At 54.0% G+C, this 21,238-nt stretch overlaps 1 protein-coding gene and 1 long non-coding RNA gene across 2 annotated transcripts in view; one reads left to right on the forward strand and one right to left on the reverse strand.

The window, feature by feature from the left end:
• SPARC (secreted protein acidic and cysteine rich) overlaps nucleotides 1-4,846 on the forward strand; it is a 37,312-nt gene extending 32,466 nt beyond the window's left edge. Inside the window, exons 5-10 of the mRNA XM_019506108.1 lie at nucleotides 327-448; nucleotides 629-749; nucleotides 1,857-1,990; nucleotides 2,529-2,677; nucleotides 3,270-3,418; nucleotides 4,131-4,846. Of these exons, the coding sequence (XP_019361653.1) occupies nucleotides 327-448; nucleotides 629-749; nucleotides 1,857-1,990; nucleotides 2,529-2,677; nucleotides 3,270-3,418; nucleotides 4,131-4,159 (704 nt within the window). The 3' untranslated portion in view covers nucleotides 4,160-4,846. The remainder of the gene's footprint in view (nucleotides 1-326; nucleotides 449-628; nucleotides 750-1,856; nucleotides 1,991-2,528; nucleotides 2,678-3,269; nucleotides 3,419-4,130) is intronic.
• On the reverse strand, nucleotides 3,824-20,693 carry LOC109289866. The gene is made up of 3 exons (XR_002095457.1): nucleotides 20,682-20,693; nucleotides 18,485-18,491; nucleotides 3,824-3,995 (listed from the first exon to the last, which is right to left on the reverse strand). It is a non-coding gene; the product is annotated as an uncharacterized LOC109289866 (long non-coding RNA).
• Between the last annotated feature and the right edge of the window lie 545 nt (nucleotides 20,694-21,238).

The following is a 21,238-nucleotide window of genomic DNA, read 5'->3' on the forward strand; positions in this document are numbered from 1 at the left end:
GGCAGGGGTTATGGTGGGACTTGGTTGTTTTCAGCACGTTGCCCTACATTCCCACAGAGCCGGGGGTGCAAAGCATTAACCAGAGGAGCAACTGGCTAATGAAAAGGTCTCCAGCTGTTTTTGGGATGCTAGTAACCTCCTGGTCTCCTCCATCTGGCTGCAGGGGGGCGTTGGGGGGCAATGTTTGGCCTCGCTCTCCATCCCCTTCCCATCAACTTTCTCCTGAAACTACCTGTGGCCAAAGCAGCGACAGGCCGGGCTCCTGAGGCCAGGCTGCTGATGATGCTGCGCCGTGAGCTCTAACTCTGCTCCCCGCCTTGTCCCAGACCCCTGCCAGAACCACCACTGCAAGCACGGCAAAGTCTGCGAGGTGGACGAGAACAACTCCCCCATGTGCGTGTGCCAGGACCCCTCCAGCTGCCCCAGCAGCACCGGCGTGTTCGAGAAGGTGAACGGGGAATGGGAACGTGGTCACGGAGGCTGGGGGAGCAAACCAGGGAGTCGAGGAGCGGGGTTGTGGTCGTGGCAGCTTGGGGCATGCTAATGGAGGGCAGGGGTGACAGGTTGGAGTCCAGCACAGGTCCCTCGTGAGCTGGCTGCCTCCCCCTGACCCTGCCCTTCCCACCAGGTCTGCGGCACTGACAACAAAACCTACGACACCTCTTGCCACTTCTTTGCCACCAAGTGCACCCTGGAGGGCACCAAGAAGGGGCACAAGCTCCACCTGGACTACATCGGCCCTTGCAAATGTGAGTCTGCTCCTTGTCCGGTGAGAAAGGGGTCGATGGGGCGCAACGTCCCTCGCTCTGCACCCAGCCCGCTCTGCTTTCTGCTTCGCAGCCCTGCAACGTGTTGAGGGGGGCTGAAGGATGGGCTCCTGGTATCTCACCGTGCCAGGCATGCTCCAGGCCCAGAGCAACCCTCCATTAGTCCCCATGCACAGCAAGCTCCCATGCACCGCTCTGCGGGGCCTGCCCTCTGCCAGGGAAGGCGGCCCGTGGATCCGCGCCAGCCGCCAGGGCAGGGGGGTCTAATACCTTTGCAAGCCGCATGGCTAGGAATGAAGCTGGCTCGGCACTCCTGAAAGGAACGGCTTGTTTCCTCCTCGCCTGCCCGCTTTAAAATGCCAAGCTGGGACCTGTCTAGACCTGCCTGTCTCCCTGGCTCCCCGCCTCGCCTAATGGCCCGATTGTGCTCGCATGAGCTAATGCTAAGCAGCAAGCAGCACCTGGCGCCGTGCAAGATGCCAGCTATTGTGCATGTGGACTCCAGACCCCCTAGCCTCCAGATTGCCCCCAATTCTTCTTGGCCTCGTGTGACTGGGATCAGATGGAGGGGTCGGAAGGCTTATAGCCAGCTCCTCATCAAACATAGAGACCCACCAGGAAGGGGCACTCCCTGGGACCCCAGGAGCAGCACCGACCCCCACCTGGGGGAGGATTTTGGGATAAGATGTGCAGGCCAGGCTGGCTCTTCTGATACAGGAGCCATGTGCTAACCTCATAGGCATCATAACGATGCTGCAACCCCCCTGAAAACCACTGGCACAGGGAGACTGAGTCTTTTCAGGACAGATCCCTGCATCGGAGGACCAGGTCTCTACGTTGCAGGAAAGGGACTCCTCATGTTTTAAGGGTTTCAGCTGCTCCGGTTGCTTCTTCCTCACTGGATCCTCTCCCCCCGGGGACGGCCGTAATGTCCAGGCAATCAGCCGGCAGGGAATTTCTCCAGCCACGGCTGCCCTTGGCTATGGCCAAGGGTTCCCGTCTCTATGCTAGTAGCAAGGTGGGGGGGTCTTCCCTGAGATACCCCACTGGACCCTGTGCTGACGGCTGTGCTGGGTGGCTGGATTTCAGACATCCCCGCGTGCCTGGACACTGAGCTGACCGAGTTCCCCCTGCGCATGCGGGACTGGCTGAAGAACGTGCTGATCACCCTGTACGAGCGCGACGAGGGCAACAACCTGCTGACTGAGAAGCAGAAGCTCAAGGTGAGAGGAGGCCACGAGCCGGTCCCCTGTGCCCACACAGAGCCCAGCCCCCGGCATACATACACATGCACCAGGAATGCACCCATTGCACATAGGGAACCCATTTCCACATGCTTCAGTATGTACTGGGAACCCGCCACTGCCCACAGGTGTGCAAAGCCTGCCCCTGTGTGCATGCTGAGCCCAGCTCTGTGCACACGCAAATGCAGACGTGCCTGGCAAAGTACACACTAGTGCACCTCCAAGCCTTGGTGCACCCCACTGCATGCAGCTTCTGGCCCAAACCCACACCCTAATGAGGTCCTGGACCCACCTGTGGTACAGCAACAGGTAGATCCACAGCAGGACATGACGGCTCACCTGAAAGGAACAGCTTGTTTCCTCCTCACCTGGCCACTTTAAAATGCCAAGCTGGGACCTGTCTAGACCTCCACCCAGCTGTGCTCTGAACCTCACCGGCAACACCCCACCCAGGCGCCCCATCCCCTGGCCCCCCAACAGCCCCGGGGCTGCTGACTGAGATCTCCCCGGTGAACAGGTGAAGAAGATCCATGAGAACGAGAAGCGCCTGGAAGCTGGCGACCACACCGTGGAGCTACTGGCCCGTGACTTCGAGAAGAACTACAACATGTACATCTTCCCCGTGCACTGGCAATTTGGCCAGCTGGACCAGCATCCCATCGACGGGTAAGGGACTCCGCCGCCGGGGGCTGGAGACCCCACGTTCGTTCCCCTCTGCGTGGCTGGGTGCTCGCCCGGACCGACCTCAAACAAAGGGAACTCCTTGGTTATTTCCAGCCCAGGGGCAGTGGTGAGCTTCACACCACGGGAAGCCCACGGTTGGGATGGCAGGGTACAGTGCCATTCAGGGTATCTGCAAAGGGGCATGTGGGCCAGGTGGGAGCATGGTGGGTACGGTGCCATTCAGGGCACCTGCAAAGGGGCACGTGGGCTTCAGGGGGGCATTCAGAAGCACGGATGGCGCCTTGGCTGAGCAGCCGTGGGGTGAATGAAGGGGATGAGCTTCAGAGATGCTCTGCTGGATGGGGAGATGGCAACCTCCCCTTGAGGACTTCTCAGGCCACCTCAGGCCATCCTTATAGTTGGACCCAAAGGACTGAAGTTCTGCAATGCAGCGGCCCCTTCCCTGTCCGCTGCACCCGCCAGCAGGACTGTAACGCGTGCCAGGGGAGGAGCGGGAGGAAGCCGAGGTCTGTACCGGACTCTTCCCCCCGACATGCTGCTTCGCAAGCCCTGACAGCGGCGTCTCTCCCTGCAGGTACCTGTCCCACACCGAGCTGGCCCCGCTCCGAGCCCCCCTGATCCCCATGGAGCACTGCACCACCCGCTTCTTCGAGGCGTGCGACGTGGACAACGACAAGTACATCGCCTTGGAGGAGTGGGCCGGCTGCTTCGGCATCAAGGAGCGTAAGTACCTGCCACCCTCCCCTGCCCGGAGGGACGGCTGGGGATGCTCGAGGAAGAGCGGCTTCCAGCATCACAGTGCTCCCCTCCGCCCCGGCCATCAACACAGCCGACAAGCTCTCAGGAGCCTGCAGAGCGAGGGACAGGCAGGACGTTGGGTCCTCTGCTCTCAGCGCTGGCCCAGCTCTGGAAGTTGGTAGTAAAATGCTGCTACATCAGAGCTCTCCTGGACCCCCCAGGGTTGAGGTGGACTAAGGCTGGTGGCAAAGCCCTGGTCCCTGTTGCTCCTCTCTGTGGTGGGTGCAGCAGCGCACAGACAGCGGGAATGTGGCTCTCCTGGGGGGCTTGCCCTGCTGGTACCCCACCCGGGCACCCCGCGTGTCTCAAACCCAGCGTGCTCCCACCTGAGCTGGAAGATGCAATAAGAACGGGTGGGGCGCCGAGCTCCCGGCCCCGGGGAAAGCTAAGGTGGTGTCTGTGCATCCCCTCCTTCATCCCCGGCACCGTCTGGAGACGTAGCAAGGCCTTCGGGGAAGGTCCTTGGAAAGCAGTGTGACATCTCCTAGCTGGCAGAGGGGCTCTCCATGCAGCAGCCTGTGCGTTTGCATGGGACGGAGCCACTGCGGGGGTGACACTGCCTTAGCTGCGTTCCAGTTAGCGCACGCGAAATATCTCCGGTCCAGCTCCTCATTTATTCTCTCTCCTTCTTTTGCAGAGGACATTGACAAGGACCTCATCATCTAAGCCACCAGCCTTCTTCTGTCGCCTACATTTTTTTTTTTTAACCTCCCATTTCCTCTTATTTTGAAACCTTTGTTTGGTTTGGTTTCTCCCCTGGGGACAAGGTGCTAATATAGGTCTAAATCGTACATATTAACGGTGCTAAAAGACACAACAAACTCAGTGTTAGTTGCCTAATCTATGCCACTAGGATGCTCTACTCACTCCCCTGTTTCTGCACGTTCTCACTGATCCTCTGAGTCAACGGCATTGCCGCAATGGCCCGTCCTGGCGGGTCCCCCCCTCTTCCTCTCCTCTCTTGGGTCTATTTTTAAAGCTTCTTACTAACACCACATTCTTCAGATGTTTAAACGTAGAGCAAAGACAGCCCAGGTGATTCACTCCTTGATTTCCAGAAGGCGAGTGAGGGAAGGTCTATCCAGAGGGTGTTGGAAAATTGGGCTTTTTGAAGCTTAGCAGCGGGATTTTTAGTGATGTTTCAGAGCTCCTGGCGCGGAGAAAGGAGAGGGGATTCAGAAAGTCCAGAGCAGCAAATCTGAACTTCCCAGGGCTTGAATTGATCAGGAATTGGGCACAAAAACATTCAAAGCGCACAAAATTTAAAGCTCGCTCTCTCTACACCAGCATGTAAAAACACCCCTCTAAAAATAAAGGTTTGAAAATGCTCCTTGCTTGCTCATGGCTCAATGACTGTCTTGTCCCGGCGTTTTCTGTGCTTGCAAGTTCGACTGGGCGCTGACGTGCTTGGTGGTGGTCCTTGCACTCACGCTCACTCTCACCAGTCTGCTGCAGCCGAGACAATGAGCCCTGAGACGTGCCCCCAGACTGCTTCGCACCAACGTCCGGTTCGTTCTTAAATTCGAGCCCTGTGCTTTCGGGGAAGTGAGGTTTGGAAGCGACACTTCTGCATTGGAAATAGCCAAGCAAATGTTTCCTTGGGGGGTTCCCCCCCCCCGCTTTTTTTCCATTGTGTTTTCTTGCCTTTTAAATTTGATGTGTTTTATTCGGGGTTCCTTATCGGAGGGGGGGTCCCCACAAAATCCAAAGGGAGGGTGAGATCTCGCAGGCTGAATGTTCCCCGTGCCTTTGATGATGACTTTCTTGCCACAGTGTGAGCAAGCTGATGAGTCTCTCGTAATAAAAGATGATGGTTTGAAACACTGAGGCTCATCGAGCTTCCCGTGTGCTTCCCGTCTCCCAGTCTGTTTCCGGTCAGCCTCCGCTCGGGGCGCGGCGTCACATCTAGACCATCTGGAAGTGAAAGCCACGTCAGCGGGCAGCCCATTTCCTCCAGCATTTGCAACCCCAAAACCACCCCTTAATTTGCCCCTGGCACTGACCCGAAGTGCGGTTCCTAGAACAAAGCCATCAAGTTTCAAAGAGACAAGCCTGCCTTGCCTAGCCCAGCCTGGGAGCTCGAAACCATGAGTCGGCAGGGCTAATATGCTGACTCACAACATGAGTCAGGTACCTGGCTTTGCTGAATCAGCACCTCCCAGGCTCCATCCGCATGTAACTTGTGAACCCACCGAGGCTCGGATGTGACCCCCCAGGCTATGTTGCTCTCTGCTATTTAAAGGTTCATTTGCCAGAATTTGGGATGAGGACTTGGAGCCGACTTTGAATCATAGGATCATGGAAAATGAGGGTTGGGAGGGACCTCAGGAGGTCACATCCAGTCCAACCCCCTGCTCCAAGCAGGACCAGCCCCAGCTGTATCATCCCAGACAAAGTTTTGTGGAGCTGGGTCTTGAAAACCCCCAAGGATGGAGCTTCTCCACCTCCCTAGGTAACCTGTTCCAGTGTTTCCCTACTCTCCTAATGAGAAAATTCTTCCTAATATCCAACCTCAACTTCGCTTGCTGCAATGTGAGGCCATTGCTCCTTGTCCTGTCGTCTGCCCCCACTGAGAGCAGCCCAGCTCCATCCTCTTTGCAGCCCCCTGCAAGGAGCTGAAGACTCGGTCTCTTCTTCTCTAGACTAGATCAGCCCAGTTGCCCCAGTCTCTCCCCACCAGTCCTGTCCCACAGCCCCCAAGCCATTTTCATTGCCCTCCACTGGACTCTCTCCAGTTTGTCCACATCCTTTCTGTAGTGTGTGTGTGTGGGGGGGGGCAAACTGGACACAGGACTCTAGATGTGGTCTCCCCAGTGCTGAATAAAGGGGAATAATTACTTTCCTTGAGTTGCTGGCAACACTCCTACCAATGCAAGGACTTCTAGGACTCTGAAGGTCTTAGGGTATTAAGAGTCTCCGTTAGCCTTATTGCAGCAGAGAGGTTATTACTGATCTCCAGGAGCAATCCCCATTGCATTCGGCCCTCCAAGCACATTTGCTAGATACTAGGGACACATAAGGGTAAACCCAGTTCACAACATCTATCCCTATGTACAGAGTAACCCATTTATGCAGCATCCCACCCGCTTCCTCTGCCTCCAAGGTCATGATCTTCTGTATTTCCTTCTGTCCTTTGATTGAAGTTCCTGCTTCTGCTGTCCTGGGCCTGAGCCCACATTTATCTAGGATTATCTTAACCCATCAGATCTAGGATTAAATGCTCACTTCTTTCCTCCCAGCACCAAAACACCCAAGATAGTCATGGATCCAGGACTGCACCTTTCTAATGATTCCCACTGGAGTCAACGTCTCGACTACCAGCGCCTTCCCGGTGAACCCTAACCGTGGCCTTCTCTTTCCCTCTTCTCTTTGCACCAGCATTGCTTGCCAAATGCGGGTTTTTCATGGTAGGGTTTCCTCCAATGGGAAAGGCAGATGGCTGACAACAGCAGCCATCGCGAAGTCACCTGCAGTGACAAGTAGTCTGGGTGCCTGTGCAATCCCTCCAGCCTGTGACGGTATAAAAGGGCTTGATTTTCGGAGGGATGAAGCTTGGAACACACTGAAAATTAGGACCTAATGTCCAAATTCACTGTCAAAAATCTCAACCAGGGACTTTGCCAACCACATAAGACTGAAGCCAGCAGGTCAGCTTCTGGGCCCGGCTGGTGGTGACAGACCTGGCTTGGCCGAGATGGATAAAAAAAGCAGAAATGATATTGTGGTTTTATCTGGTGCCATGTATATGACGAAGAGAGTGGATGGGAGGGATTGGGGAATCGGCAGGATTGTGGGGAGACACCGATGCCCTCATAAAATCACCTAAGTGTACAGCTTGTGCAGAACCCGTCTCGTTATAAGTCTCAGCCCGTGCGTGCCGATACCCACTGCACAAGCACGGGGTGATGAAAATAAATTGGGATGTTTCGACCAGCCAAATGCCCCCCTCACCTTTCAGGTTCAAAGCTTTAGGAAATCTCCCTGCCCAGCCACTGGCCCAGCCCAGCGGGAAGGAGACGCACAACGTTGGGGTCACACTTTCCCCATCGGACTGCAGTTGTAGCTCACGATGGCGGAAGAGACAAAGCTCATCCGGGCTCAGCAGCTGTCAGGCAAGCGTTGCCTTGCTGTAGCCACAAACACTCTCCTCCCCAGGGAAGTGAGCATCTTGACGCCCACCTTGCTGGGGTCATCTGGTCCCAGCGGTCTTTCCAGCCCAAGTGCAGGGGGGCTGGACCCGATGATCTGTAAGGTCCCTTCCAGGCCCTAACAGCTATGAAGCTAAGCCCACATGCTCCTCTCTGGACCGCTGGAGCATTAGGGGCACTGTCTGAGGGTCCCCTGCAGCATCCCCCTCCAAGGATCTCAAGGCATGATGCAAACATGAAGCCTTGGCCTGGGATGAAAACCAGCCTCTTCCCACAGGCAAGCACGCCAAGGCAGGGCTGGAAAGCAGGGCTCTGCTCCTTGTCCATCATCAACAGCACCGCAGCAAGCAGCCCGTGTGTCCTGCAGCTCTGGGGGCTAGTCGTGGCAACCACCTAGGTCCATCTTGAAAGAGGACTCAGCATATTGGGTGGGAAGAGTCTGGTGGAAAAAGAGCCCCGATGGAAGTGCCTGGATGGGACGAGTGTACCAACAGGTGTGTCCAAGCCCCCACACTTGCCCTGGACTGAAAGGCATGAGGACCATTAAACCAGGCTGCCTCCTTGCCCCTCTTTTGAATGGGAACAAGGGTCTGTCCCTGGCAGGCTTGTTACAGCGACAGCTGCCAATCCCCTGGAGCATCATCAGCCAAGTCAGGTCTTTGCCACACGGGATCTCCATCCAGACGTCACCTGGAGCAACTGACTCTTCTCCCAGCAGGAAGGGAAGAGGATCTGGTGTCTTTATGCATGCCGGGAGACAGAACAAGATGACTCCTGGGCTGGGACCCAGGGCTGGGAATGGCTGGCTGCTGGATCACAGCTGGTCTTGGCAATGAAGATTGCCTTCATTGCCGACAACTGTCTGTTACTTACAAGGCCCTGAATGACTCCCGAAACAACTGGTGACATCAGGTACTCGTTTCAGGATGCAGACACAGAAGCAAACTCGCCCAGTCAGCCCGTGGGAAGGCGTGCGCACACGGGCAGAGGGCTCCGGGGTAGCATCTGCACTGGAGGCCTCCACGGTTGCAATGCTCACCCCAGGCAGGCTCCATCAGCAGAGCCCTGGGGGCTTTACCGAGCAGGTGGGGATCATTCCCCTTATTCGCAGGTGAGAAACGAGGTCTCTTGAGATGGGGAGCACCTAGCTCTGGGTACCCGGCGGGGCAGAGGCAGAGCCCAACCCATCCCAGCTCACCTGTGCCTCCATGTAGGAGCTGCTGCTGCCTTTCCCCTCTTTGTGGTTTGCCACCTCCATTCCCCAGACCTGGACAAGCCACCACCGAGGGATGGCACCACTGACCCAGGGGTCGGCCCATGTCCAAGACGTCAGGCTGCCCTCAGCACCCCGCTGCTCAGGTGCACAGCTCCACGCCTCCCACGAGAGCACCCTTGCGTGGTGTGGGGGGTGGGATTGGGGCTGCCGAGAGGCCGGGGAGACGGATGCCAGACGGTACGGAGAAGCTGCTCTGTTAAAAAACCTGCTTTCCAGCCGTTCCCTCCCCACCAGAAACTCCTGGTCTGGATCCGCCGCCAAGACAAGGGCAGCATTCCTTCCAGCTGAGGCCAGCAAGCAGCAAAGCCAAGCCACATGCTAGCCGTTCAAGGGAAAGCTTTCCGGCCCTCTGCCCCATCCCGGGATGGAGCATGAGTCAGCCTGCTGGCTTCTGGGGAAGGCAACCCGGAGGGCCAAGACAGCTCCATCGCATGGGGGAGAGCCTCCAGCATCCTTGCAATCAACCCTCACCGGAGGAGGCGTGATGCCAACCTGGCCGGGCCAAAGTTCAGATACAGTGCAAGCCGCATTGGCCATGATCTCAGCCGGGTCTTAGGACTTAAAGGAAAAAAACAGACCCCAGCACAGACATTTGCATTTCACCTCTATGTTGGCATCAGGGCCAATGCCCTAAGTAGAAGCCCCTACACGTTAACTGCCCGCAGCGTCCTGAAAACGTCACTCTTTCAGGCTGGCCTTTGGCCAGATGCATGTTTCTGCGTGTGATCCTCAAGGGTTTAGCTGACTATCCCATTTTTAAAATAAGAATTAAGCCTTTCAGTGCATGTCAGCAGTAAAACAAAAAAAATCCAAAGAAACACCCCCAAAACCAAAGGACCAATTTGGTCAAGATGCTATTTTCCGTGTGGCTCTGGCTGTCCCAGAAGAGAAGGCAGGCAAGAGCGTGCAAATCACACAGCAAAACAGCGAGAGGGTTGGCAGGAGTGGCACACACGCAGCAGGTCAGAGCTGGGGGTGCTCAAGGGCTTGCAGGTGCATGTGCTTAAGGGTGTTATGGGCAGCTGGGAGTCCCTGCTTCTCGGTGCTTCCACAGCTGCAGAAGTGTTGGAGCATGCAGCTTCGACAAAACCGCAGATTAAGTACAGAGGAAGGTTTGAATGGCCCTCATCCTCTCTGGACACTTTTGCCTGACTGTCCAGTGGTGCTAGAAGCCAACGGAGCAAAGCCAGGGATGTAGGTGCTGCTTTGGGGCTCCCGGGAGCTCCCACGCAGCTGGGTGCTGAAGGCAGAGGGCATCAGGGGTCTAGATCTGAGTCTTTTAGTCCCAGAAGCTGCCCTCGCAGGCCAAGAAAGCCATCCTGCTCTGGTTCCTTCTAAGTACCTGCCAGACAGAGAGCCCCTTCCTCCCGTGGCTTCCCTGTAGGATGTGGTCCAGGGGCATCTGGGGTGGTGCATACAACATGGCTTTGAATGCTGTGCTTTCCCCCAGCCTGGTGAAGGGTGTGTGAGCCCGAAAGCTTGCAGAAAAAATATATATTTTTGCATTTTTGCATTGCATTTTTGCATCGTTGCATTTCTCGAGAAAGCATTTTTGGAAGGAGAGTGCAGAAAAGCGGAGGGTCGTCTGGTCCTACGGGGGGTACTGATGCTTCCCTTTGTAATGTAGAAAATGATTTTTCCCGGGAAAGCTTCTTTACAAGTTTCTGGCTGTAGCGCCGGGGCTGTGCTGCAGTCATGGCAGCACTATAGCAGCAGAGAGCGCTGCAGGTTAGAGAGAAAAATGATCTCTGCGTGAACTCAGGGCTGGGAAGGATACACTAGAAATACGAAAAGCCTCCCAAGCTATTCAGATGAGAGTTAAAACAGGGAAAATGTATCTGGCAATAAGGAGGTGATGAGGGGACCAAGGTCTAGGCAACTGGTGGGTTATTCTTTTTTTTTATGTTATTTTCTTACTATTATTGCTTGTTATCGCTATTGGGTTATTTGCATCGCAATGACATCTAGAAACCACGCGCACCACAGCCTCCTTGTGCAAGGGGCTGTACAAAGAAAGAGCAGGAAGGCGACCCCGGCTTCCTTCATGATGCATGTATCTAGCAGCTTTGCTTTGATGAGCACCCAGTAGGTTTGAACCTCCTCTGTTACACACGACAGCCAGCCAGTGGTGCAGGGAGCACATCTTGAACCCCCGGGTGTTTCTAAAGGAGCGTGAAAATGCAATCCCGTTTCATGTGCCTGTCTATACCCACCATCCTGGGTTTCTGAAGTCTTTACCCACAGTTTCTTTGGGACGTGGCCCATGTTACCATTCTTTGCAACATCTAACACAAGCAGCGCTGGGAAACTCCCAAGTGATCGCTGTGCATGCTGGTGATCATTTATACCCATTTTACAGGGGAAGAGAGACACAAAGAGGCTAGGTTCCTTCTGCGCTGCCCGATGCTCTGCACAGCAACAGATGGTTTCCAGATTTCCGTGGGCCTCCGAGAGATTTGCTTTGTGGACCAGCGTTTCCAGGATGCCTGAGAAACTGGCTGGCCGTAGGTGACAGTATCAAGGCGTATTTTCCACGTTCCTTCTGAACAGCATCTTCCCTTTCACTCGCCTTGCCGTTGGAGTATCTGGGTCGTGTGTTCCCTTCTTGTCCAGGCTTTCCAAGCAGGTACCAGGCCGTGTTTCCCAATGCCCAAATTATAGGTGCATTTTGGCAGCTGCATCTGAGAATGAGATCCCCCCCAGATCCCACTGTGAAATGGCCCGTGAGGGTTGTGTGACCAGCGTGTGCACTGTGTGACCGGTGTGTGCATTGTGTGACTGGCGTGTGCATTGTGTGGTGCAGCGTGTAACCCACGTGTGGCATTTTGGCTCCCTCTAATGGCCACTGCCAACAAGAGCATGGGAAGCTCCTTAATACCTGCTAAGTGCCCATGGATCCCAGTGCCTAACCTCTTTGTGGCTCTGGGCATTAGTCTTTCACCCCTTGCAAGCACACCGTGCCTTTACAGCTGCAGGGAACGGTCGCATTTGGCTGGCAGCGGAGAGAGCTCAACCAAAGGGACCTCGGGGTCCTGCTCTGCAGCAGGCAGCCTCCTTACAGCTTGCTCAGGGCCTGGTTTCTTCTGCAAAAGCACAGGCAGGGCATTGTTTTGCCCATCCGCAGCACTCCTTTACATGCCCATCTGTCACCCTGGCAGCTGGCCTGTGACTGACTACTTGGTATGTGTGGCAAGAGGATGCCCTGTTTCTAACACGGGGTAATCGGAGCTGCTCGGGCCAGCACTTGGGGAATGGGGCTCTTTGGATGCACGAAGTATAAGCTTGCAAACCTCAGCCTCCTGCCTCAAAGCTGGTTCATGCAGGGGAGATGAAGCCCAGAACAGGGTTGCTTTGCAAGAGCAAACAGCAGAAACAAAGGGACAGGAAAGCGGGAGGACCCTGGGCTCCTCTTTTGCTCCCTGACCCACAGGCTACTGTCCTGTAGACAAGCCCCAAAGAGCTGGACACCTCAAAAGTGCTTATATTTGCAAGCTACTGTGTTAACACAGCTCCCTTGTGTTGCCCCCTCCCTTCACAGCCACCGTCTCCACTCAGCTCTCCATCCCTGCAGCCTCTGCGAGCTGCCTTCCACCTGTCTCCCTCGATCCCAGGCTAAGAGCATAGTCAACCCACGCTGCACAAGCAGAAACACTCTCTCCCACCAGAGAGACCCTTCCCAGATCCCTCAAATCCTTGGAGGTCCACCCAGATGGAGCAGACACTGCTTGGGCTGGAGCAGCTGAGAGCTGTGGATGTGGGAACGGCAAAGCAAGACAACTGCAGAGTGCTACACATGAGCACGCAATGTATTTGGTAGCCAGTGTTGGCCTGAGACAAAAAGTAAAGCAAAAACTCTAAAACTCTTGCTTCAGAGACGATGCCTTTCATTAGCCCAACTAAGAAGGTGCAAAAATATATGTATATATCTTTTTCTGCAAGGTTGTGGGCTCATGTGCCCTTCATCAGGCTCAGGGGAAATTAGGGTACGTGGAGTCCTCCATTCCTTGGCATTTTGCAAGCCAAGATTGCACCTGCTTTGCCCTGTTTCTCGCCTCAGGCTGCTCCTTTAACGTGTATGGGCAAAGCCAGGCTGCTGCGTGGCATCCAGTCCCAGGCGAAGAGAGAGGGGTGCCAAGTCCCTACGGATGGAGGGCATCACAGAGGGAAGAGGAGCCCGGCTTTGAACCCCCCCTTCTCCTAAAAATGCATAGAAGGAGAGGCTGAGGGGATCGAGGTCCGTGCTAGAGCCTGCATCAGAAATGTTCCTCCCTTTCTCGATGCTGGCATGGCCACCCCAGCTCTCTGACTGGGGGAAGGCTCTTAAAAGCAGGGGGGAGCTGGCCTGGCAGATGCACCCATGCACCCATGGCAAGAGCTGGGGCTTCTCGGGGTGCATTGCATGCCCTGCGGACCCAGCTACGTCCCCCAGCAGAAGCCACCTGCCACTGCTGGAAAGCCCGGGGGGTTTCTTGTGCCGCAGGAGCTGCAATGCCTGGTGGACACAGGGTCTAACAAAATCAACTCCAATGGGTGGGTCCAGAGAAGCAGGGTCAGTCTCAAAACCTCCTCGCCGGGGGACATCTCCAGTCAAGGATGAATATAACGCAGACGGGACCCATTGGGGTTACCCTCCATTTTGGGTTGCTTTCAAGCCTTTGAAACGCGGTGGCAAGCATCCTCTTCTCTTCACGGTTGCACGCGCAGACTGGCTCGCATGTCCTAGAAGTGTGCAGTGTGCACGCCCCGCTTCCCAGGGTGCCCGACAAGTTTCCTCTTGTTCGTTTTCTTACCCCACGACACTACACGCTCCCCAGCACTCAGCCTGGGAGCCCTGGGGGCTCGTTCCCCTTGTGCAGCTCAGTTCTCCCGGGATGCAACCTCCTTCCCTCCAAGGGATTTCCACCTGGGTTTGGTCTGGTGCATGGCAAACCTCCTCTGTCACAACCCTGTCGTCTCACCCGAGCCAGTGTGGATGCCAGAGCCCCTGTGGTGCCAGTCCCACAGGGACGTGAGCCTGTTTCAGGGCTTTAGTCTTAGCAACCTGTGCTTTCCCTGCCAGCTCCTCCCTATGGGAATGAAGTTCACTTGTCCGAGTTAGCTTCCAAGATGACCACCTCAGTGTCCAGGCATTAGCCCAAGATGGCCCAAGATGACTTTGACCCTGACCTACCACATCACTGGCTGTCTCGCTTACATGCTGCAGAGATGGGCTGACACCAGCACCATTGATTCAGGCAAGCCTGGGTCTGAACTGCAAAACAGTAACCTGATGCATGAGAAATCACAACTTTCCTCCCATTCCTCTGGATTCTCCTGACCCGGTATTAGGACGTGAAGTGCTTGAGATGACCACCAGCATCCAGCATCCTTCTGTCACCGGGGACATAAACTCAGGCTCATGGACATCCCTAAGCCCATGACTGCCGGGAACCGAGGCTGTGATGGGATGGATCACTCTGCCCATGCCCTGCTTCATTTGCTCTTCCCCTTAAGCATCTGCTACTTGCTAATGAGCAGATATGAAATCTATGAAATCTAGTGGTTGGAGATGGGAGACTGGGCGACATGGGCCTTTGGTCTGACTTAGAAATGCCCTTCTGATACTCTCTCATGCACCTTCCCAGGTGTCCCCAAACAACCAGGCCTATGTACGCTCATCAACGATGTGGAAGATGGCAGAGCACACCCTCACCAAGTTTGCAGATGACACCAAGCTGCGGGGAGTAGTAGATACGCTGGAGGGTAAGGCTGGGATTCAGATTGAAACTGGAGGACTGGGCCAAAAGAAATCTCATGAGGTTCAACAAGGACAAGTGCAAAGTCCTGCACTTAGGAGGGAGCAATCCCCTGCACCGGGACAGGCTGGGGGTGATGGGCTGGGCAGCAGCTCTGCAGAAAAGGACGTGGGTGACAGGGGACAAGTAGCTGAACAGGATCCAGCTGTGTGTCCTCATTGCCAAGAAGGGGAACGGCATCCTGGGCTGTATTGGCAGGAGCAGTGTCAGCAGATCGAGGGCAGTGATTCTTCCCCTCTATTCAGCACCGGGGAGGCCACATCTGGAGTCCTGTGTCCCCCCCACACACACACACTACAGAAAGGATGGGAACAAACTGGAGAGAGTCCAGCAGAGGACAAGGAAGATGGTTATGGGGCTGGGGCACATGACTGGTGAGGAGAGGCTGAGGGAAGTGGGCTGATTGAGTCTGCAGAAGAGAAGACCGAGGAGGATTGAATAGCAACTTCAACTCCCTGCAGGTAGGTCTGAAGAGGATGGAGCTGGACTGGTCTCAGTGGGGGCGGGTGACAGAACAAGGAGCAATGGGCTCACATTGCAGCAAGGGAATTTGAGGTTGGATATTAGGAAAAACTCTCTCACTGGGAGGGTAAAGCACTGGGACAGGTGACCCAGAGAGGTGGTGGAGTCTCCATCCTTGGAGATTTTTAAGACCTGGCTAGACCAAGCCTTGGCCGGGATGATGTAGTTGGGGCTGGTCCTGCTCAGAGCAGGGGGTCAGACTAGATGCCACCTCCTGAGCTCCCTTCACACCCTCATGTCCTATGAATCTATATGTGTCTATGTACTCGAAGGTATCAGCCTCTTGGCATTCTTGGGAAGCCATGCATAGCGATCATCAGCACAGATGTCCTCAGCGGGGATGATCTGTCTGTAGGAGGGAGCGCTGCTTTGCTGGTGAGATGCCAACCAATGACTTCATCACAGAGAGGAAGCCAGAGAGCCCTGTGTTTCCATCATTCAGTAGGTTGTCAGCATACCTCATTCACAGCCTTGCCAGACACAGCAATGGTCCCGCATTCACTAGAGAAGACCAAACCGGGACCTGAGCTTCCTGCCAAACCCTCGTCAGCTTTTGCCTTCCCTTGGTTTGATTTCAAGGTGGGCGAGCTTGGGAACTTTTTTGTTCATTGCATCACTTTGACCAACTTCCTCAGCCTGCTAGGCCAAGCCCTAATCCAAAGAGCTGCCTCTTAAAAATGCAGATTCAGCACAAAGCAACCTTCTTGCAGAAATTTGAACCCAGCCTGTGCCATAGCCCGGAGATGTGAAGGGACAGCGCACGGCCATGGAGTGATCTCCTTTGCCGAGGGCTCTGCGGCCCACGTCGTGCTGAGGTCAGGCGAGAGCACATGCACCACATAGATGCAGGCTTGATGGGTGCTAATCTCTCTTGCTAATAGTCCAAGCGGTTATGGCTAAACATCATGCCGTCTTTCGGGAGGGAGTCAGCAATGCAACAGCTGGCCCCAGGCACGCTCCCGTCCTCTTCAAATTCTGCAGCACGTAGCAAGCCAGCATCCAGCCTGCGTGTGCAGCCCAGCCTCACTGCCCCAAGTTATGAACTATAGAAAACCATCAAAGCGAGGGTGTAAAGTCGGCCATCAACCTCAGTCTCATTGCAGCCGTGTCTCCCGCAGCTCGGGTCAGACTGTCTGCCGCTCTTGGGCCGCTTGCGGTGTTCTTGCCTGCTAGGAGCACCCTGCTGGGGTCAGGTGCAGGGGAGGAGGCATCCGTGCGTCTGTCCAAGTCACCTGAAACTCTTCGACTGCCGGCAGGAGCTCAGACGGCTGGGGCTGGCAAGGGGAGTTCGTTCCTCCAGCTCGCTCCCACAGCCGCCGTCCGCAGACCTGGGCAGCCTCGGCCACCGCCAAGCCGGATAAGTGTGAGTGCGTGCGCTGAGCTTGTCCCGCTGTCTCTTGTTCCTTCTCCGTGAAGGAAATGAACACACGTCTTCTACTCCCTTCTCGTCTTCCATCCTGCCCTCTCTTTCTCCTCCCATTCCCCCATGGCCCTCACATCCCATTCTGCCCCTTCTTTCTGCTCTGCTTTGCCATCCTTCAGATACTTTCCATTTCCTCTTGCAAGTTCATTTCCCTCCACTCCTGTTGCTCTCTCGGAAGAGGGGGATAGCGCTTGGACTGCCGGGGCCTGTGCGTAGGATGGAGCACGTACCTCCCGCCTCAGAGGGGGGGAGCTAAAAGTCCTTGAGTGAAAAGAGCTGCAGAAGTGACGAGCCATCCTCCCTTTCCAAACTGGCTTCTCTCTAACTGGAAGCCTAACACTACCTGCATCCGGTGCTGGGTGGCTTCTTGGCACTGCCCACGTCTACCTGATGCATTTGCTGTACCTGGCAGTGGTGCTCCACATGGGCTGTCACCTGAACTGGAAGTAATACGCCCATGTGGGCAGGGTGCTTTGGGAGCGATAATTAGCAATGGACCGGTCCCTCCACAGTGCTGGTCAGCTCACCCATGGCACCACGCAGAGGCGCTCAGCCTCCACCCGGCTGCGGTGGGGGGTTTGAGAGCGCTGCAGCTGGGCAGAGGGGACCGCCACTTGCATTTCCCTCCTCTCAGTCACCTTCTTCTGCTACAAATAATTTCAAGTGGCTGAAAGATTTACAGGACTGATAACCTCCATAGAGAGTTGTAATGATTGCCTCAAAGACATCAGACAGCCAGTACTCGCCAGGAAACGGGTTGGTGTGGGAACGTGCCGTTTTATGTGTTTCCTTATCTTTATGCATGTAGGTAAGCATGAAAGCACAGCCTTAGTCACTGGTCTCCTGCGCCAAGTGGGATACTTCTGCGCACACACCTTTGTAAACTAGCATGTATCGAACCAACATATCTTTCCACACGTGTGCATGAGCTGTCTTGACATGCATAGGTATACATGTATGTAGGCACTTGTGAAACCCACACACCACTTCGCTATCATATATGCACAAACAAATGCATCTTCTAGCACAAGGGGCCTGTTCTAACGCTGGCGTCAACCCTCTGCTGAGCAGTTGCAGATATCCAAGGCTTTGCTAAGTTTGCGGTAAAGAGATCAGCGACATGGAGCCTGAGGAAGTCAAGTCAAGTCAAGTCAGTCCCATGGCTGCACCGATCATTGAGGCACCTTTTGATGTGGCCGTACCTTTCCCCCTTTCTTCCCGGTCTTGTGCAATCCTTGTACAATCAAGGCCAGCGCCAAGAAGCCACCCAGCACCAGATGCAGGTAGTGGTAGGCTTCAAGTTAGAGAGCAACCAGTTGGGAAAGAGAGGATGGCATGTTACTTCCATAGTTCTTGCCTCTCTTGTGCAACCCTTGTACAATCAGTCAGTTTTCTTCGTCTCCAGGTGGTCCAGCTTGTCTTAGGTCTTCCTTCTCTTCTTCATCCAACCACAGCACCCTGCAAAATGGTGTTAGTACAGGTGCCAGGCTTTCTTGTTGCTTGTCCAAACCACTGCATCTTTCTTCTTCTTATGATTTCGAGTAAGGGTTCATACTTGCCGACAGATCTGACTTGCTCTTTCACAAATTCATTTGTTCTGTGTGCAGGGCAGGGTAGGCGTAGAAGTCTTCTAAAGTCTCCTGGGGAAGTACATGCTTTATTCCTGTATGCACACCAGTCCTGAAACAAGATAGCAATACAGTGTATAGGGCAAGCCCTTCCTCCACGAACCACAACCCAGCCCAACATCCAGTTCCCAGGGATTCGCCCTGCCTCAAAACTGGCTTCAAGTGGAGCCCAAGGCACAGAGTACCTTTTCCTGCTGACTGCACAGCTGCAAACTGCTTCCAAATTATAAAAAAAAAAAATCTTGTATGACCTCAGATTACCAGTTACTTTGCATTTCTCCCTAGCACTGAAAACTTGCTTGCACACGAGCCCTGAGAGCTGGGTGTCATAGCACCAGCTAGTGACTCTCTGCCATGACATGTTGTTTTTGGCAATGGGCACACGCAAATGCAAGCTGAGAAATATGCCACAGAGCATACGCAGGCATGTTGGGACTCACACGATTTTATCAGTCCCATGTGGCTACCGTGTGACCCTATCCTGAAGGACGTGAGTGTGCTTAGGGCCATTAGTAGGTACTGCTCACACTCGCCGTGTTTTTGTTGTTTGCATGTTCCCTACAGGATTGCTGCGGTTTCTGCGGTAAAGAAGAAGAGAAATACCTTGGAATGCACAAAACACAAAGGTAATAAAGAGGCCCTTTTCACTGCTGCTGGCAGTAAGATAAGAGGCTTTTTTTTTTTCTTCTTTTTCTCCTTAATGAGCTCAGGCATTTAGAGGAAGGAGATAAATCAGATATATCAGAGCTCGCCAGAATATACATATTCTCCTATTCTGCCAAGAAATACCAAGGAACAAGAGTTGCAAAGCTTTGGAGTTGCAGCTGTAAAGCAAACGCTTCACCTCCACACTGTGGTAACTGTGCATGTGTGTACATGCATGCGTGTGTGTGTGTGTGCTTGTGTGTGTGTGCATGTGCACGCGTGCAGCAAAAAACAGACAAGAGATTCAGCCCAAATCTTTGAACGCACCCCTCTTTCCTGCATTTTCCAATAAGAAGCGCGCTAAGTGGCACAAAAAGACCTTCCTTCGCTTTATTGTTGGGTCCCCTTTGCCCGCTGCATCAATGACTCCAGCCCGGTCTCTGGGCATGTGCGTGCAATGCGGGATCTGGGCCCTGCCTAAAAGTTCGGACTCGACATCTCCTGTGCTTGCTTGTTACCATATGCAGGAAGCGCGGATGCGTGCACAGACCATCCCGACTCCTACTGTACTCCTGCATACCTGTTAGATGCCATGCCTATCACCAACCTGCTCCCCGCTCCTAATCCCTTTATAATTTGCCCCGTTAACATATTGCTTTGCTTTGCTTTCTGCAAAAGAAAATCCGTAGAACTGCTGACAGTCTGCACAGTTAGGCCTTGTAATTTCCTTCTCGGTCAGTAATGCCGCACATTGTTAGCATTGTTATTACATTGGACGGTGCCAGGGGACTCTGGTCAGTAGCTGCTAAAAATCAGGTTTTGCTATTGCCTTTTTGTAGGGCAGCCAGACCCATGCAAGTGCTGCATAGAGGCCAGCTGAATGACCAGTCCACCTGGTAAAGCAGCTGAAAAATGATTTGGGGTAAAAAATGCCTGCCCAGAGGATCATACCATCTATTTATTCCTCTGTGAAATATGAAACACCATCACCAAAAGGAAATATGAATATATCCTGCTTTCCAACAAACAACTTCAGGGTAAGCAGACTAGTCCAACTTTTCTCTGAGCCTAATCTGCACATAAAATGAGATATCTACCACTCTCAACTCTCCTATGAAATATGAACTTTCATTTCCACCCAGGAGAACTTTGACAATCTTTTCTCCGATGCCCGGTGAAGGGTGTTTGTGCCTGAAAGCTTGCAATTCAAAATGGGGGTTTTTGCAAAAATCTAGTTGGCCTAATAAAAGACATCACCTCTGCCATGAGTCCTGATTGGGCAATAGAAAGCTCTAAGATACGGTTCTTGCTTAGAAGTTCAAGAGAAGTGGTTTTCCACCTGTGGTCCACAGACCCCGGGGAGGCCCACAGACTATGTCTAAGGGGTCTGCGAGAGAGGACTGCGATCAATCAAAAGGGTGAATAGCCACCCTTACAATCCAAAGGGGTCTGCACCTCCTTTCAAAATGTTTCAGGGGTCCGCAAATGGGAGAAGGTTGAAAACCACTGCTCCAGACCATAAGTGAATGGAAACTCAGGTGTGATGTTTGCAGGATGCCAGGGTGGAGGAGGTTGGCTCTGAGCTCTCCTAAACCTGGAGCTGTCTTGGAGTCAAATGAGTGCCCGTGTGTCATCTAGAGCAGCCCCTGTGGGTCTAACTTCTGCTCCTCTAAGGAAGGCAGGGGTTGTAAGAGCACAGCATGCTGCTGCCATATCCCCCTCCTGCTTCCTGCCCATCCCAAAGTGCCTACCTTCAGTCTGGGGGGGAAACAGAGGAAATAAACAGCACAAAGGCCGTTAAGCTAGCTTTATAAGGGCTCCTAATATTTCAAGGAAATCTCCAGTTGCCCTATTAGGATGGACCTGGGTCTCTTTTAAGCCCCTGAAGTAGTGCAAAGGGGCTGGGAGAGTGTGCAGTGGACCTGGAAAGTCCTTCTAAGAGAAGAAACGTGCCCCACCGTGTTTCACGTTGCCTCGGGTTTGAGCGGGGCTCTCTCAGCCGAGCAGTCGAGAAGCTATGGGGGAGTTCCCGACGCACAAAGCAACAGTTACTTGTCTCGGTTGTGCAATTTGCACATGGTTTGCCTGCTTCTGATTTGCATAATGGCTGATTATTGCACCATAGTGAACCATCGCTGTGTTATTTGCTGGTAGGTTGTATTCCCAGCCTGACAGCTGTGGATGACATATATCATGAGATAACAGCATATATCATGAGTGTCCAGCCATGGCTAATCAGCAGGCAGAACTTTCTCAGTTGCTGGATGGTGATTTCTCAGTTAATCTACTGTGAACGTTCAGATTCCTT

The sequence above is a fragment of the Gavialis gangeticus genome, unplaced genomic scaffold (assembly GCF_001723915.1).
Source record: "Gavialis gangeticus isolate Ggan-Ray unplaced genomic scaffold, GavGan_comp1, whole genome shotgun sequence".
NCBI classification, from domain to species: domain Eukaryota; kingdom Metazoa; phylum Chordata; order Crocodylia; family Gavialidae; genus Gavialis; species Gavialis gangeticus.